Below are 19,196 nucleotides of genomic sequence, written 5' to 3'. Positions count from 1 at the left end.
GGAAAATGTTCAGTGTTGGAAGCAAAAGCATGTTCAAAGTAGGAAGCGTGTAGTTTTCTAGCAAAAATAATCTTTCATAAAATGAAAACAAATGTTATCAAAGTTAAAACACCTCCAAAACCATTTCAACACATTTATAAGAAACTTACCATAGAAAAAAAAACACCAACTTCTTCCTCTATATTTCCAGTTGATTTCATTTTTCTGCATATTCATATTCAAAATTATAACAACACCACAAAAATGAAAAAAAAATCAAATATATACCAACACCATAGAAAAACATGTGTTGTTCAAATTTGGATCCATATACATAGATACAGAAAGATTGTGTATAGATAAACCTTGTTTACAATTGGTGAAGATGGCTATTCAGATTTTGAGAGGGAGGCAACATCAAATAGCAGAAAACATTACACACGCACACATGACACCAAACACCACCAAATGGAAAACGGCTGCAACTCTCAAGATCGTCGATGGATTTTGAAAGTGGGAGCGTAGGTTGGTGGGGAGATATGACAGCCATGAGGAGGGTTGCTTATGGTGGTCTGGATACAAATGGAAACAAAAGACACATACCTACAATAATTCAACATTAGGTTTTAGAACAGAGACATCTCAAATCATGAGATTGAGTATTTTGGTCGGGAAGAAAGATTGGATGTGAGAAAGTGAGAAGCATCAAGTCTCAAGAAGTTACCTTGAATTGGTTAAAAGAAAATAGGATCTTGTAGAGGTCTTCATAAAAAAATTACTTATGACTGGAATTCTTTAGAAGTGAATCGGAGACAGTGGAAGAATGTTTGTGTTAGGGCTTTTTTATAGAATGCTTTTGGCCATCATTTGAGAGGAGCAACGATAACAAATAAAAGAGACATAGAAGGCGGCACCTATTTCAAGTAGCTAGTGATGAAGCCAACGTTGGTTTGGGGTATTTTAGAGAGAAATGAAAGGCGAAAGTGGTGAAACTGCAGTCTTTATTTGATGGTGTGCTGGTGGTAAAAGGTGTTCGAAAGAGGTGATTAGTAGTCTGGAGGTTGTGAGTGGTGTTTGAATCAAATCTGATTTAATGTTGAAAGAAAGAGATACATCGATGCAGAGAGGAAGAAACAGAGCGAAGTACTGCTTGATGATGTTTGAGATTAGGGTTTCTAAAGTAGAGAAGCGAAAGGCGCACAAGACAAAATTTAGGCAAGATCCGATTTTAGTAAGGACTAATTCATTGTTTATTTATGTCTAGTTGAGCTGTATGCGAAGCATAATATTTATTTTTCAGAATGGATTTCCATAATCATCTCCTCCATTCAATTCCTGTGTATTTGGTAAGAATTAATAGTTTGATTTACTTAAAATAAAGATTAGTGGTATTTGCATTAGATTATGGTATTGGTTGTTGTAAAGATTGTACCTTTTAAATTTTTCAAGAAATGTTCAATATGCTTAATAATATAGTAAAGATATATATATATATATATATATATATATATATATATATATATATATATATATATATATATATATACACACGTTCAGGTTCATTTGAGATCATTCAAATTTTGTAAGACCGTGAGACCAAATCTAAAAATAATTTTAAAATGCAAAATAAATGGAAAATCCAAAAATTCTTTTTTTAAATATTATTTTCGGAACTTGAATTAACTAAAAAAAAAATTTTAAAATCCGTTTTTTTTAAATAAGTGAAATATTCTAAATAGAATATTACACTGACATATTCTAAAAAATAATTTTAAAATGCAGAATAAATGGAAAAATCTAAAAATTCTTTTTTTAAATATTATTTTCGGAACTTGAATTAACTAAAAAAAATTTTAAAAAAAATCCATTTTTTTTGAAAAATACGTGAAATATTCTTATAGAATATTACACTGACATATTCTAAAAAAATAATTTTAAAATGCAAAATAAATGGAAAAATCCAAAAATACTTTTTTTAAATATTATTTTCGGAACTTGAATTAACAAAAAAAATTAAAAAATGCGTCTCAAGGTCTCACAAAATTAGGCCGTCTCACAAGAACCTATATATATATATATATATATATATATATATATATATATATATATATATATATATATATATATATATATATACACACACACACTAGCCGTTTACCCGCGCTAAGCGACGGGTGCGAATAATTTTTTTCAAAAATTAGTTGTAGAGGCAATTAGTTTTTTTTTTTGCACAAATAGTTACTACATCTAAACAATTATCAATAGGAATCATTTTAGCAGAAACAAAATTAATAAGAATTAAAAATGAAAAGTTGAGATTTTTTACGAATATAAATACGTTTGTTGATTTTTAATGAATAAATTGTATGTCTGTAAATTTGGGTTAAAAAGAAAACCATTTATTTCATTTTACTATTTTTATTACATTTATTTTTTCTTCCAATAAATACTATCATCTTATCATAATACCCTTTCAAATCAAATTTGTGCTAATAAATTTATACAAGAAACAAATAACTTATAGATTAAACATGTGATCCTTTATCCAAATCCAATTCTTAGTAAGGCCTTGGCATGAGTCGGAGAAGTTTTGTCATCATCTTACACAATAAGACAATGACCATATTGACCTCCATATTTAGAAAAAAAATGTCACATTGCATCCAAATGTATTTCATTAACATGAAATCCAATATACAATTCAAAAGATTCCATTATCGATCTACCCATATAAAGTAATAAAAAAAGTTTCAAATACATTGTTTTGTGGCTTATGATTGTAATGTCGTTGGCTGACTTGATGCCACCAATAATAAAAGACAAAACTGCACAAATGGTCCCTATGGTTTGCTCAAAATTGTCACTTTGATCCAAAAAAGTTTTGACTAGCACCACAGGTCCAAAGTTTCCATTTTGTTGCGAGTTTGGTCCAATTTGATTTAAAAATATTTAAAATGACGGATTTACCCTTGTTATTTTCTTTTTCTATTTTTTATTTATTTAAATGTTTTTTCTTATTAAAAGAAAAATAAAAAAGAATATCTTTCTCTATCTTTCTCTCTCTCTCTCTCTCGTTTTCTTTCACGCGTCGAGAAACCCAAAACAGAGACCGGAGGCTGCTGCCTCCGATCAAGCTATCCAGCCTCTCCCTCGTGTGTCGACTGGCGAACCCAAACACCCTCTGATCATGGTCGATCTCCGCTGAAACAGTCCCGATCACAAGCAACCATGTTTCTTTATTCACCGGAGAAGAAAGGTACTCAAGCATCTTTCCGCTTTGCCTCCTGTTTCGATTCGCAAACAGCTCCCTCGTCATTTCCTACTTCATCCATCTAGGGTTCGAATTACCCTCTCTTTGCGGTTTGATTTTACCAGATATTGAAGCTTACCCCGACAATTTTGATTTAGGTGTGATTAGGGCTCGAATATCCTCAATTGGAGCAACAGTGATAGCATACCTGCAACTCGAAATTCAAATGACATGAGTAACGTACCTCTCCTCCTAAACCTAATATTGCCGGCGGCTTCAACCTCTCATTGTTATTCTTACGTAGTAGCAGCAGAAGCATAACAGAGGTGGTCGATGGTGGTGACCAAGAGCAGCTCTACGGTGGCAGGAGGCTGCCCGACAGTCTATCGACTGCTTCCTTTTTGCTTATGTCGGCAGTGATTGTCGGAGGGGAAGAGGGAAGAGGTAAGGCAGCAGGTTGGAGGGTTGCTTGGGGGTTGTCGTGTCACCGGTAGACGGAGGGATAATGGGTTGTGAAATGGTGGTACACGATGGCAGAAGGTGGCAGTGGGGTGACGAGTGGTGGCCGCCATGTTTTTCCTTTGTGTATCTTTGAAGAAAATGAACGAGAAAAAGGATGGAAGGGAGTGAAGAAGGTTTGAGGTATGTTGGCGGAGTGGTTTTCGATCCAGTGAGGGAGGTAGAAGGGTAGTGTGTGGTGTTGGAAGAGAGAGAGAGAGAGAGAGAGAAAGAGAGAGAGAGAGATTTCATTTTTATTTTTTTATTTGGTTATAAAAAATTATAAAAATAAAATAGAAAATGACAATTTTCTTTTTTATTTTTTCTTTTAATCAAAATAAATATTTAAATAATAAAAAAACTGAAAAAGAAAAATATAAGGGCAAAATAGTCATTATGAAAAGGTTTATAGAAAGCTGGACCAAACTCGCAACAAAATGAAAACTTTGGACCTGTGGTGCTAGTCAAAACTTTTTTGGACCAAAGTGACAATTTTGAGCAAACCACAGGGACCATTTGTGCAGTTTTGTCATAATAAAACTCTCATGTCTTCTTTGCCTATCCATAAAAAAAAAATCAATGCAACTTTGTCTTGTGTCTCATTTGGATTTTCATGGTAATACGAAAGAAACAATAAGCATAGAGATATAATTGGAAATATCTTCCAATAGTTGTACAAAGAAAATTAACCTCGTGTAAGTAAGCCACACATATTCCGTACTTACCTTATGCAAGTAAGCCAACTCAATTGATCATGTCATCCACACAGTCAGAGTCCCAATAAGATATGAAAATTAACTCATTCAAGAAAAATCTATTATTTAACATAAGATGCTTAGGTGGACTGTTCAACATTTTCATTATCTTTCAGCTGAAATTTTAAAATCAAACTACACTTTTATCCCTTGGAAAATTACATAATATTCAAAAGGATAATATAATATTCACCTTATTAGCCATCTCAATCAACTAAATAACATCATAAATGCACTAAGCATTCCTCACATCATTATCAAAGGCTAAACACCTTATATATCCATCTGGGTATGCCTTCTTGCACTCTTGGAATTCGGTCAAAACTTGTCGATCATCCATGCAACCAAAAGTGTGTACTTTCCACATTTTCCAATATATTAGATCATAGTAATTTGGGATCCATCTATTATGGTGGATCAATTAATCCAATCTAAATACCTAAAATGGAATAAAATAAACTCAAATTGTAGATTAAATCACAATATCCAAGAAAAGTTCACTACTATAATAGAAAAATGAAGGCATGCCACTATTATGTATGAATACATATCCCACTTACCATTGTTAAAAGGCATCATGTGATGTTTGGGAGATTAATTCACTTGTTTTTTCAAATACAGACTTCTAGATTTCTTACTAATCATTATTTGCAACATTAAGCTTTTCCTAAGATCAATTACAATTATGAAATCTTAAAATTTAATCATATATGTAATCTTGTTATTAAAAAAGTAATCAAACAGACCTATCATGAATTTGACAACTTTGAAATGATAATCAGTCAACCTATTATTACCTTTTGGGTAGCTAGCAGTGTTATCAATAGCGATCATAGCGACCGCTATTGCGTTTAGCGAGGCGAGGCGACCAAGTGTCGTTATGGGTTAAATAGCGATTGCATAGCGACGTAGCGACATTTCTCAATTCTCTTTTTTTTATATGGTATTTATAGACCCGTTTCAGGGTTTTTTTAGTTGACTAAGTCAAAGAAGGCTCGTACGCTCTCAGCCTCTCACTCGCTTCTCTCTCGCTTCCGTCGCCAGCTCCTTCCTTTCTTCCTGCGATTTCTCCTGCAATCAAAGTACTCCTCACTTCCGACAACTGACTTGCAGTCCTGCACCAACTCTTCTCTCCATCTCAGCTTCACAGGTGATTTTTTTGTGTTTTTTAACAGATTATTTTTATGCTCTGTTTTCTTTCTTTGTTTGTTGTAAATGTATACCTCAAATGTGTAACAGTTAGGCATTTATTTAGTTATGGCTGTTAATCTGTAACATATGTTTTATATATATATATATATATATATATATATATATATATATGTATTTAATCAGTTATGGCTGTAAATCTGTTATGCATTTATTCAGTTATGGCTGTTAATCTGTAACATCTGTTTATATATATATATATATATATATATATATATATATATATGTATGTATTTAATCAGTTATGGCTGTTAATCTGTTATGCATTTATTCAGTAAGTCATTAATATCACTCAAATGTGTAATGGTGTAACTTAATTCATATACTTCATGCTTATCTATGATTTGTTTGTGAAATAGATATGGCTAGTAATGATCCGGGATGGGGTTATGGGAAACCAGTTGAAGGAAAGGTTAATGCTTGGGTGGTATGTGATTTTTGTAATTTCCTTTCCAAGGGTGGGATTATAAGACACAAGCATCACCTTGTTGCTGATTCCCCCTCAGTAAAAAAATGTACCAAAGTTCCAGTCGAAGTGCAGAAACGTTTTAAAGATGAATTTCAGAAAAGGAAACAACATAAAGAAGAGTTGAACAAAATACCTCACTTTGACGATGCCATTGTTGATTTAGACAATGAAGATGAAGAAGATACGACTAATAGTGACTTTTTCCAATCAAAAAGCAAGAGGCCCATGTCGTCCAGTGGCTCAGCTGTAATCACAAAGAACCCCACGAAAGGGCCTTTGGATGTGATGTACCCGCCATCTGAGAAAACAGGGAAGAGAAAGGGGTACTTGGTTGGAACCTCTGAACATAAAGAAGTCCACAAAAAGTTAAGACTTGATGCGGTTCAAAAGATATGTCGTTGGATGTATGATGCTGGTATTCCATTCAATGCAGTGAAGTGTGATAGTTTTGGGCCCGCACTTGAAGCGGTTGTTGTACATGGTTGTGGTATGAAACCCCCTAGCTATCATGAAGTATGTGTTCCTATGTTGAAGCTAGAGATGGAGCACACAAAAAAACTATTGACATTAAATGAGGCGGAGAAGAAGTCATACAAATGTTCTTTGATGGCGGATGGTTGGAGGGACCGAAAAGGAAGATCACTTATTAACTTCCTAGTAAATACTCCACGAGGAAGTATGTTTATAGAATCGTTAGATGCTTCTGCTTGTTCTCATACAGGTATGCTATTTTTTTGTTCCTTTTTTATGCTGTTTTTTTTCTGTTTTATATGCTATTTTTTTCCTTTTTTATTCCTGTTATTTCCTGTTTTTTTTTTTTTTCTGTTTTATATGTTGCTTTTATTGTTTTTAATGCTGTTTTTTCATGTTTCTAATTAACAGGTGAATACTTATTCAAATTATTTGATCACTTCATAAAAAAAACGGGCCCGGAAGATGTGGTTCAGATTGTAACGGATAGTGCTAGCAACAATGTTTTAGCCGGTCGACTTGTGGAAGAAAAATATCCACATATATATTGGACTCCGTGTGCGGCGCATTGCATCGATTTGATGCTTGAGGACATCTTTAAAATGCCCCATCTTAAAAAGACACTTGATAAAGCAATTGCAGCCAATAGTTACATCTACAACCGCACCTTACTTTTGAATATGATGAGAGAATTCACGGGCCAAAGAGATATGGTTAGGCCCGCAAAGACCCGGTTTGCAACCGCCTTCATAACTTTGAATTGCTTTAGAAATCACAAGAAAATTTTGAAGAAGATGTTCACATCTGAAGCATGGAACAAAAGCAAGTTCCCAGGAGAAGCGGGAGGGGGAGGAGCTCAAACGGCAAACACTATATTTTCTCCTAATTTTTGGACCAATATAGATATTGCGGTCAAAGTTGGTGAGCCTTTATTAACGGTGCTTCGATTGGTAGATAGTGAAAAAAAGCCTCCAATGGGATACATTTATGAAGCCATGGATAGAGCAAAAGAAAGGATTGCATCGTCTTTCAACAACAAAAAAAGACAAGTATAAACAAAATTTTGAAATAATTGACAAAAGGTGGAATTGTCAACTACACCAAGATTTGCATGCGGCCAGCCACTATTTGAATCTGGGATTATATTACAATAACCCGAACGTGGAAGATGACAGTGAGGTGATTAAGGGGTTGATGGTATGCATACATAAGTTGTCATTGTCGGAAGAGGAGGAGTTGAAGATTAACACCGAGCTCCCTACATATAGAGGTGCCCAAGGACTTTTTGGGATTCTGATGGCTAAAAAAATGAGACCAATGCTTTCACCAGCGGAGTGGTGGATGCAATATGGATCGTCGGCACCGACACTTAAAAAGTTTGCCATTAAGGTGTTAAGTCTTACGTGTAGCTCATCGAGGTGTGAACGTAACTGGAGCGTATTTGAACAAGTAAGTAGCTCATTATTTTTAAAATAAATAGAAATATATAAATATATTTCTTTTAATAATACTTACTAATGTTTATTTTTTATTTTTGTAGCTTCATTCCAAAAAAAGAAACCAACTTGAATGGCAAAAACTAAATGATTTAGTTTACATAAAATATAATCGGGCTTTAAGAAGGAGGTATGATATGCGTGATACGATTGACCCGATCATCTTAGACGACTCGACCGTTCAAGATCCGAATGATTCGTTGGAGGGGGAAGAAGATGCTTTTGTGTTTGAGGGTGATAACTTGACGTGGGGTGTAGTTGCGGAGGCTATGGGGGTGGATGAGGAGCCTTATGCTTCAAGAAGAACGAGTAGGAGGAAAGAGGGTGTTGAGTCTAGCTCGCGATCTAGAGGACAACAGTTGATAGACGAAGATGAAGAGGAAAATGATGTTGGACCTTATAAAGAAGTTGTGGAAGAAGAAGTTGATGATGAGCCCGTATACGAGGAGTTGGATGATTTGTGAATCGTACTTTAGAGTCTAAGATTAACACTTATTTTTCTTTTTTTTGGTGGAATGCATGTTTTAGAACTTATTTGAGTTATAGTCTTGGGGTTTTTAGCTTATTTATTAGTTATAACTACTAATTAAGTAAAGGTAAAAGTAGTATAAATTTTTTAAAAGGTATTCTCTAAAAATGAAATAGTCATCGCTATTTCATCGCTATCGCTACATAGCTTATAGGTAAGTTGTCGCTATGACCTCGCTATTGCCATCGATAACACTGGTAGCTAGCGTCAATAATGATCTGTAACAACTTTGAAATGATAATCAAATAAACAAAAACCTAAAATTAATTGAACCAAACCATATGTCACTTGAAATGCTTTGTTGAATAGACCAATTGTAATTAGCATGATGCAAATCTGTTAATTTTTCTAGATAAAATTTGAGATCACAAATCCCTACAAAACATACAAAAAACATATAAACATAGTTCCAAGAAATATTAAAAGTTAGATGTAAATCTAAAAAAAAACCTTTTTTTAATCTAATTCCATCCATATCCAAAAACTATCTTTCATCTCAAAAGTCATTTCTCATCCAGATCTACAACATAGATTTGAAATATCACCATAAACAAATCTAAAATACCATAAAAAGTGTTATTTGTAGTCTTAATTGCAAAATAAACTGGCAACATAAAAATATCGAATTCAAACAAAATTAGGCATCTAATGACAAATGAAAATTCACAAAAATGAAAGAAACACAACAAATCGAGCGTAGTTTTATAGTAGGGACATTTAATACACACCTTATTATCATTTGTTTCTATGTTTGGATCTATTTTGGCCAAAATTGATCATAACTCATGTTAAGAAAGATGAAAAGGATGAGTATTTGATAAGAAAAATGGAAAAGATAAGGTGGAAAACGTGTAAGTTGTAATTGTACAAAGTCTTGACTTTTAAGTCAGCTTCAGTCTTGAGTTGTTTATCGACTGTCAGTTGATATATCATACTTACAAAAGAAACATGAAAAAACATAAAACTGATGTAGAGATAGTAAACATGCCACACGAATTCCATATCTAATGAGCTCATCCATCAGTTTAGTGATCAAATTAGACTATTAAAACTTACAAAGCCAAGACATACACACACCAACAGGATGAAACAAAAATTAACAAACATTATCCAAGAAAAACCAACATGTTTAAGAGTCAAGATCTATTGATTGAAATTTTGTATGAAGAATTGGGAAATCTTAGAATCTCGATTCAATTCAACTTAATTTCAGAGCTTTTGAAGCTACAAATAAACAATATATGATTTTTATCCTAGATAATGGTTGGGGTTGAATTTTTTAACGTTTTATCTATGAAGAGGCTCCATTCTGTTTTTCACTAAAGCAAAAAAGAAATAAGAAAAAAATTATAGACATTGAGGGATATGATGGCTTTAATGGTGAGATCGTACATGGACTCGACGAATCCGCCTTCATAACTTTGAGGTGGTGTTGGTGGATGTTAAAGAGACAAATAAAGGTGGAGAATATATGGTTTCAAGGTTATTTGTGTTGACAGATCTAGTGAAGGGGGTGGACGATAGAGAAGATGGTGAAGCTGACATTTGGTGGCAAAGATGTTTACGATTGAGGAAGTAGCCAAGTGGGACAAGAGATGAGAGATTAAGGTGAAGGTGATGTTGTTGATTTGACTGGATTTTAAGGTGTTGGGATGGTGAACCCTCATGAGATGAAGTCAGACAGTGGTGAAGGTGGTCATGGAGGAGGATGAATGGAGTTCCAGAATTCGTTGATAAGCGGATAGTTTAGAGTGTGTTAGTGGTGGGGAAGAGATAAGATATGCTATATAGACTTCATTTGTAGACCGATTTTATTTGCTTAAAATAAGGAATAATAAGTCTGATTTTGACCGATCTACTTCCTTGATTTTCTATAATAAGTTATCGCATAAATTTATTGTACAAATTGCATAAAAGACCGTACTTCTCAAATTCAACATTTGAGGTATATATATATATATATATATATATATATATATATATATATATATATATATATATATATATATATATATATATATATATGGTGAGTTCAATAGAGAACAAGAAACCAAGGAATCAATTGTGACGTCAAAATTTAAAACAATCAACGGCTTGTACACTGGACGCATATACACCGGATTATACCATAAACCCCACCTTTTTACCAAAAAAACTCACCATTTTTTTTCGTTTTAATTTTTTTAAGTCATGTTTTTTATTAGAAAAAATCAAATATACCATTGTTCATGATTTTTTGTTCTCTTTTCATAGACATCTATATTAATATATTAAAAAAATAAAAAATTCGAAAAAAATCCACTTCGCTTTGTTGTTTTTTTCAATATTTAAGTTTAGCTTTATCAAAAAAAAAAAAAACAATTATACCAAAAATTTCAATTTTTTTCATCTATTAATTAACATCAACATCGATTATTAAAAAAAAATAAAAATGAAAACTTGATCAGTTTAGGTTCACGGTGTGATTCTGACCTGTAGATATTATAATTTTAATATTCACAATATGAATTTAACTTACTATTATTCACAATATGAATATGGGAGATTCACAATATCAATCTGAGTAGATTCACAATGTGGATCTATACTGAAATTTCGTTTTATTATTATTATTATTATTATTATTATTATTATTATTATTATTATTATTATTATTATTATTATTATTATTATTACATGCTTGAAGATACTAATGTTTTTCTTTATTTGTGTTTTAATTTTTGGTTTTTTTTTTTTTTTGCTATTTTTTATTATTTAAACTAAATATCAATTTGATTTTTTAATGTTTAACAATTATAAAATTTTAAATAAAAATAATATTAATGATCATAATATTTTCCGTTAATACTTTTTTTTAATCATATTATTTTTGGATCATAATATTTTAAATCAAATTATTTTGAATCACAGTATTTTGAATCAAATTATTTTTTAATCATATGATTTTAGATATATAATATATTGAATTAAATATAGTTTTTTTTTCAAAAAAAAAATTACGGATCATTATATATTTTAAATCATAAAAGATATAACAAATGATTATAAAATATTTTAGTCTAAATATTTTTAGATCATAAAAAATTAAGGATCATAAACTAGTTTGTAACATCCGGATATCCTGGTACCAAATTTAAATTATTTATTTTGAGTTATGAGGAGGGACCCGACGAGTTGACGCCTAGACTCGTCGAGTAGGATCGCGATTTGCTGACTGGATTAATGAACGGACTCGACAAGTCCGCGCTGTGGGTGGAAACCCTAAATCCTCGGGCATGTGCCCTATTTAAGGGACCTTATGGCCCTCATTTGCGGCTACCAGTCCATAGAGAGAAACCTTAGTGAGCTTGAGTGTGTGGTGTGAGAAGAAGAGCTATTTTGATCCTTTTTTATGTGGTTTTTGCAAAGAAGAGGGAGTTTCCAGCAAGAGAAGGTCAAGGGGGTTGCTATTCTGTGGTTTTAAGCAAGGAACTCCTTCTTTGAGGTATTAAATCGATTCTTATTCTGTTTTGGTGTAAAACCTTTGAATCTAGGGTTTTCTCTACCTTGTATTGGCTTGGATATGATGCTTATGATGTCCCTTTGAGTGTTAAACTCTGGATCTGGACCTTGAGAGGTCTAGAGATCCCTAACCTCCCTGCTTTATGCTGTTCCATTAGAGATATGAACCTAGGTTGCCATTTTAGAAGCTATTTCACCAAAAAGAGTCTTATATGTGTTGCATGGGTGTAAAGATTGAACATTTACGTAGTTATTGAGCCTTGGGAAGTTAGATCTATACATGAAAGAAACAGATCTAACCCCATAATGTCAATTGAGTGTTGCCATGGAAGGAACTCGCCGAGTCCATAAAGGGACTCGACGAGTCGAGTTAGGGTTGCCCCGCGATTCATGACCAGTGGTACCCGTCGAGTGGAAGGTTCACTCGACGAGTCGAGTGAGGCTTTAGAAGGATCCAGAGGACACGCTTGGACTCGCCGAGTCATCCATGTGCACTCAACGAGTCTGGTTAAAGTTTGACCATTGACTAGAGTTGACTTCCATTGATCTTGGGGTTTTGGTCAAGCTGATTCAAAAGAGGTCAAGGAGGGGGGGGGGGGATAGAATGGTCTTCTACCTATTATTATAGATGAGAACATAAGAGGATTTTGATTAGAAATGTTATCCTGTTGATAGGAGGAGGCTAGGTCGGGATATTCGAGCATGAGAGTTTATCCGACTTCATACGAGTTGAGTCTCCTCACTATACTTTACCTAGAGTGGCAACTATGTGTGACTGGAAGGTCTTATCTGCTATGCGGAGTATGTGATATATGTTGTTATATGATATGTATTGTGTTATGTTATGTTATGAATACCATGATATGGACCGGAAGGTCAACAGTGTATGGATCGGAAGGTCAAGATGATGAGGACCGGAAAGTCATACGGGTAGGGTCGGAAGGTTTACTAGGGTTGGGATGGAAGTCCCCTGAGACACATGGACCGGAAGGTCCCAACATTTATGCTTACCGTGTTGTGTGATATGTGTTTCAAGTACCAGTGGTTATCGTGGGAAGGCGTCGGCATGATCGATACACAATGACAGAGAATTGTATTTTGATCTTGGGATATGTTTTTATTATGATGATATTTGACGAACATGAGATTTGAAAATATTGTATGAGTTTTATGTTGTTTGGAAAATAAAATAAAAAAATTATTTCAAAAATTTACGTTGTTACATAGTTAAATAAAAAGTTTTTTTTGAATCATTACATTATGCATCCTATTATGTTTCAATATTTTTTTAAAAATTAATATTTATAAAATTAAAAATAAATACTTCATAAACTTATTTTTGAAAAATTCTTTTTAAAAAATCACTAGTATATTGACTTGAAGTATCCCTTACATTTTTATAATTTTTTGAGATTTTTTCTCTAGGATTTTATATATATATATATATATATATATATATATATATATATATATATATATATATATATATATATATATATATATATCTTTACTATCTTATAAAAGAAATCTAACTATTTCTAAAAATAGATTGATTATAATAATAATATTTTTTTTAAGACGTCCAAATGATGAAGCTGATAGTACAAGTAATCATTAATAAAATAATATTAAATTTTAACCATATTTTGAATTCAAATATTTATCATCAAATCTCCTTATATTTCTCAACAATTTGATATGGTTCCCTCAAATCTCGGATTCATTCAAATTTTGAACCCTTTTAAATATCCTTAAATTTAGCATGTTGATTCAAATATCCATTCAATCTCATATACCTATTTGCTCCCTCCTCTGCTATAAAACCACCGTTCAGGAACAAAAAATGACTTCATTTCCCAAATAACACCATAGTTTGATTATTTTGTCTTCGACATGTACCTTCTTTTGTAACATAACATTTTTGTAGAGGAAACATATCACCGAAAGAATTTACACGCTCCGCCGCTTTACGCGGGTACACTGCTAGTATATATATATATATATATATATATATATATATATATATATTAGCTTTCATGATAGTGCTTATTTTGTAGAGAAATAAATTTTAAAAACTATGATTTTTTCAGATTTTTTTTAAAGTAAAAAAAAATTATGACAAAAAACAAAGTTTGAAGAAAAAAAAATATGGACTTGACATGTGACAAAGAGAAAAAAGAGAAGGGGGACGAAATGCGCGCTTGGATGTTTTTTTTTCTTATTTATCCCTTTAACCTCCAAACAATTAACTTTTGCCGAAAAATATCAAAATATCGCACATAATTACCAATACGCCATATCATCTTGGGAGATATATTGACGAGAAATAAAATCAAATATTCACCTTTTATTTTTTCAATCATGCAGCAATGATTTCTCCTCAATTATTTTTAAGTCCTCGTTGGATCTAACTTTTATATATATATATATATATATATATATATATATATATATATATATATATATAACGGTTGCCAAAATCGTTCGACGGTAGCTTGGGGGTGGACCGGTGTCAAGAGATTGATCGGCTAACTGGAGATTAATCGGGGACCATTAATTATTAAAAAATTAATAACTATAACATTAATCTTAATAATATAATATTATATATAACATTAATAAATATAAATTTATATCAATTAAAAAAATACTAAAACTTAATAAATATAACATTATAACATGAAACTATGATTAAAAAAAACATTTGATCCTTAATACATGTAACGCTCGCAGATACGGGTTAGTCAATTTAGAGGCAATAGGGTCGAAAACGATTTTCTACAAAAAGATTATTTAAAAATAAATAATCTTAACCAAGTTGTAGAATATGTCACAAGGTTTCCGTACATATAAAGAACGCCGAAATCCGAGTTATAACGAAGAAGTTATGACCCGTCGAAGTTTCGCGTCGGAACCGGCACGGTGCCGGGAAGCGTAAAATAGTAAATTTATGATAGAGAGAGAGATTTAGCCTTAGTGCTCTAAACAAAAGTCGTAGAATATGTTAAACTAAGAACATCGATAAAAAGAACGCCCAAATCTGACTTCGTATAAAGAGGTTATGATTTTTCGAAGTTTCGGATTAGCGGTGTACAACCCGAAATTTGAATTTTAGATCGATTGATTTTTAGCTGACACAACCTAAACAAGAATCGAAGATCTCATTATTAGTAGCGTAACGATAAAAATACAGACGAAAATGGACATCGGATAAAGAAGTTATGAGATTTTAACGGACCAATCCTGTCCCGGCATGTTAAAAATATAACTTTAAAAATAAAGTCAAAATTAGCCGACGGAGTCTAAACGAAAGTTGTAGAGTACGTCTCCACCTACGCGTGGATATAAAGAACGTCAAAAACGGAGTTCGTAGGAACGAGTTACAAATTATAATAGCATATTTACGTATTAAAATAAAGTATAAATCATGTATACGTACATATATATATATATATATATATATATATATATATATATATATGTATATATCATTAGAAAGGTATCGACGATGCGGTCATTATAAGACTAATGTTGAGTTCTTTCGACATTATTTTAGTACAAATATCATTAAATCCATTTAAAATAGTATTATAGAGGGGTGTTTAGTTGTTTATATAACTAAAAGGTCATTAAGTAATTATGGAGGGTAGTTTTTGAAAATTCAATTAGTATAAATAAGAGCCTTGGGCTCTCATATTTCTTGCACCATTCTCTTGATTCAAGAGTCTTTCTCTCCTTATCCCCTGAGCATTTCGGTCCCTCGTGATTCGACTTCTCTTTCTGTAGTTTTAGTATAGTAAGGTGAGCGTTGAAGCGCTGCACGAATGTTTCTTAGAAAGATTCAGCGACGAAGTTCTGCCCCTGCAGAGCCCGACTTCTAGCTAAAATCCCCTTGAAAGTAAGTTATGCTTACCCTATTTTAAATATAGTTTATATTTAAAATTAGTATTGTTATTATAAATTTATAATAAATTTTTGAGCTATTATTATGACTTATATAAGTGTCGTTATAATATCTTTTAACTACTCGCGGTACGGGGAATCTGGTTTAAAGGGCCGCATAGGGTTGTTGGATTTCAGAAGTGCTATACGCCAAAATGGTCCTACCCTCCGGTGTTTTATGTTTGGCCCCTGTCTGTACATAGTAGTTGGAAAGTATTTTTTAAACGCTTATATAATAATAATAATAAGACTAATAATTAGTGACGGTAATATTAGACTAAAATCTAGTGGTGATAATATTAGGTTTCATCAAAGGAAATTATTTTAAAGTAAACGAAGCGTTGTCCGAGTACCGAGTCACCACCTTCTCAGGTGAGTGCATAGTCTCTTTCATCTTACACATAGATATGAAGTATTTTATATAAACTACGTGCTATGTGTGCATATTATCTGAATACTTGCTGTCTATGCTGGATGAACGTTTTATACATGTTTTAAAGGATTTAAACTGTATACGTATTTTATATATACGAATATGTTGGGTATGATGATGGGTACCTGTTAGACGTTGGTAGCTATGGATTTAGTACCTGTTGGGAATTGGTAGCTATGGACTTAGTACCTATTAGTTAGACGCTGGTAGCTATGGATTTAGTACCCGATGAATAGACTATAGCAGCTATGGAATTAGTGCTTTATGAACGAACATTGGCAGCTATGGATTTAGTGCCAATCCTAGAACCCTGGAAGTAAGGGACATCGGAATAAACGAATGAAGGATAGATGACTCTTAGGTTAAATCCTTAAAGCGTAAAGAAGATAATGGGGATGGGTAATTGGGTTGATTGTTTGATTAAACATAATAATTATATTATTGTGGGTTGAAAACCCTATGTACTCACCAGGTTTCCCAACCTGACCCACTCAGTTTATGTATACCACAGGTGACGAAATGAAGTGACATTACACTGAGAGATTTAAAGAGATGTAGATCACTAATGTAAATAATTGTAAGTTCTGTTTATGCTTATGTTTCTGTATTAACGATGACATCCCAAACGTTTTAAGATGAATAAAAATACGTTTATTCGAAAATGTTTTAATAACATATTTATCGTGTTTTTCTGCGAACAAATTCCGCAACCTTTTTATAAAATGAAGTACTCTGATTTTCATAAAGCATAAACAAAAATCGGTCTTTTCTGGCCGTGATTTTGGGGATGTCACAGTTGGTATCAGAGCATTAGTTTAAGAGAACTAGGAATATGGATTTATTTCTAGACTTAAACTTAGAATGCTAAGCGATGATTGTGAGGTGTGAGCACTAGCTTATTTTAGGAATAATGCCTAAATTGCTTTTATGTGCTAAATGCTTTGCGCATGATATGATTTGTTCGGATCTATGGTCTGTTGCCGACCGGATCTGGAAACCTTATGTGTTTAGGATTCTAAGAGTTTAACTACGATATTAGAACTAGCATATAAACGTTTCGGGGTGATAAGGATGATTTAAGACGTCAATCCTAAATTAAGATCTAGATTCACCTTATTCGGTGTAGAGATCAAGATGGCAAGAACCCGTAGCGGAAACGTAAATGTGAATGGGAACCGAAACCAACCCCCAGTGGTTCAGCAAATACCTGTTGTTGAAGAAGTTGCGCCTGAGCCAGTCACCATGGCTGGAGTTCAAGCCATGATTCGGGCTATGTTAGCTGAACAAAGGGAAGAAATGAGACAAATGTTGAACAGGGACGAACCTACCGTACATGTTGAACCGACGGAGCCAGTTCCCAAGCAATCTGAGGAAGGGAACTACAACCGGCAAGTGAGTCAAGTAGGGACTCAAGGTGAGCAAAAGGATGGTCCAGAAGGGAGAAACAACAAGGATGGGCGGATGTACAAGAATTTCTTGGTTCGAAACCACCAAGTCTCTCAGGAAGCCCGAAGCCGGTTGAGATTATGGATTGGATCTCTGAGATGGAGATGGTGTTTGAGAGCTGCAGCTGTAACGAGAAACAGAAGACTGTCTTCGCAGTAAGACAACTGAAAACTGGAGTCTTGAGTTGGTGGAAGCTATTGGCAGATACGATGCCACGAGGAGAAGCCTTAAGGATGTCGTGGGAAGAGTTTTTGGAACAATTGAAAATGCAATACTACTTGGAGATAGATCTGATAGACCTAAACAACGAGTTTCACAACCTGAAGAAAGGAAAGATGAGTGTTGATGAGTATGCCACCGCATTCACCGAGAGGATGAAGCTATTCCCCTACTTGGTGCATACTGAACTCTCCAAGATTGATAGGTTTGCTAACAGGCTGCCCACTGACTTTGGCCCAATGGTCAAAATGACAACTACCTTGAAAGCAGCTGTTAGGGCAGCTAAGAACGTAGAGGCCCAGATAAGAGAAAAGGGTCTAGAAAAAGATAAGGTAGGAGAGAAGCAGAAGTTTGAAGGATCTTCAAGGCCGAACAAGGAAAGCAAATTCTCAAAGCTTGGAGGAGCAAATGGAGGTGAAGCAAGATGGTGTGATAGATGCAAGAAGAAGCATGGTGGAAAGTGCAACGAAGAAGTGACTTGTTACAAGTGTGGAAGGACTGGTCACTATTCCAAAGACTGCACGCATAATGACAAAGTATGCTATGGATGTGGAGGCAAGGGGCACATGTCCAGAGACTGCCCAAGGAAAAATAAAGCAGCAAGACCAGAAACGCCACCAAGGCCAAGGGCATTTCACATAATCCTCGACGAAGCAGAGAACCATGCGAGGAATCAAGAATGAGGACTTCTTACCCGAGGATCGGATTATACAGTAGTCATAGTTTCGTATGATGTAGCCTAGTAGAGGCATAGTCTAGGGTGAACTTGAACACCTATGTAATCGTTTCAAGAAATGATATAAAACCTTCGTTTTGTTATCTGATGTGTTAAATGATTGTATGAATTGCTGCATGGTGACTTGGGAAACTGCGAGACAATACTTGGGACGAGAATGAGTAGGTGTGAATGGTAGTAGAGGCCTATACTACCGGAAGCACAAGACTCACACTTGGATCAGGGAAAGTCACAAGGTTACCAAGAAGCTAGTAATTGATTCT

General features: G+C 33.7%; 1 protein-coding gene across 1 annotated transcript; it reads left to right on the top strand.

Moving 5' to 3' along the window:
- Positions 1-6,052: 6,052 nt before the first annotated feature.
- LOC145035496 (uncharacterized) lies at positions 6,053-7,686 on the top strand. Its single transcript, XM_078984030.1, has 2 exons — positions 6,053-6,881; positions 7,043-7,686. The coding sequence occupies exons 1-2, from the start codon at positions 6,053-6,055 to the stop codon at positions 7,684-7,686; spliced, it is 1,473 nt and encodes a 490-aa protein (XP_078840156.1).
- The last annotated feature ends 11,510 nt before the right edge of the window (positions 7,687-19,196 follow it).

Source organism: Lactuca saligna, chromosome 3 (assembly GCF_052625555.1).
Source record: "Lactuca saligna cultivar CGN05327 chromosome 3, ASM5262555v1, whole genome shotgun sequence".
Lineage (NCBI taxonomy): Eukaryota > Viridiplantae > Streptophyta > Magnoliopsida > Asterales > Asteraceae > Lactuca > Lactuca saligna.
Note: the sequence above shows the minus strand (reverse complement) of the source record. Positions and strands in the feature narration are given on the sequence as shown.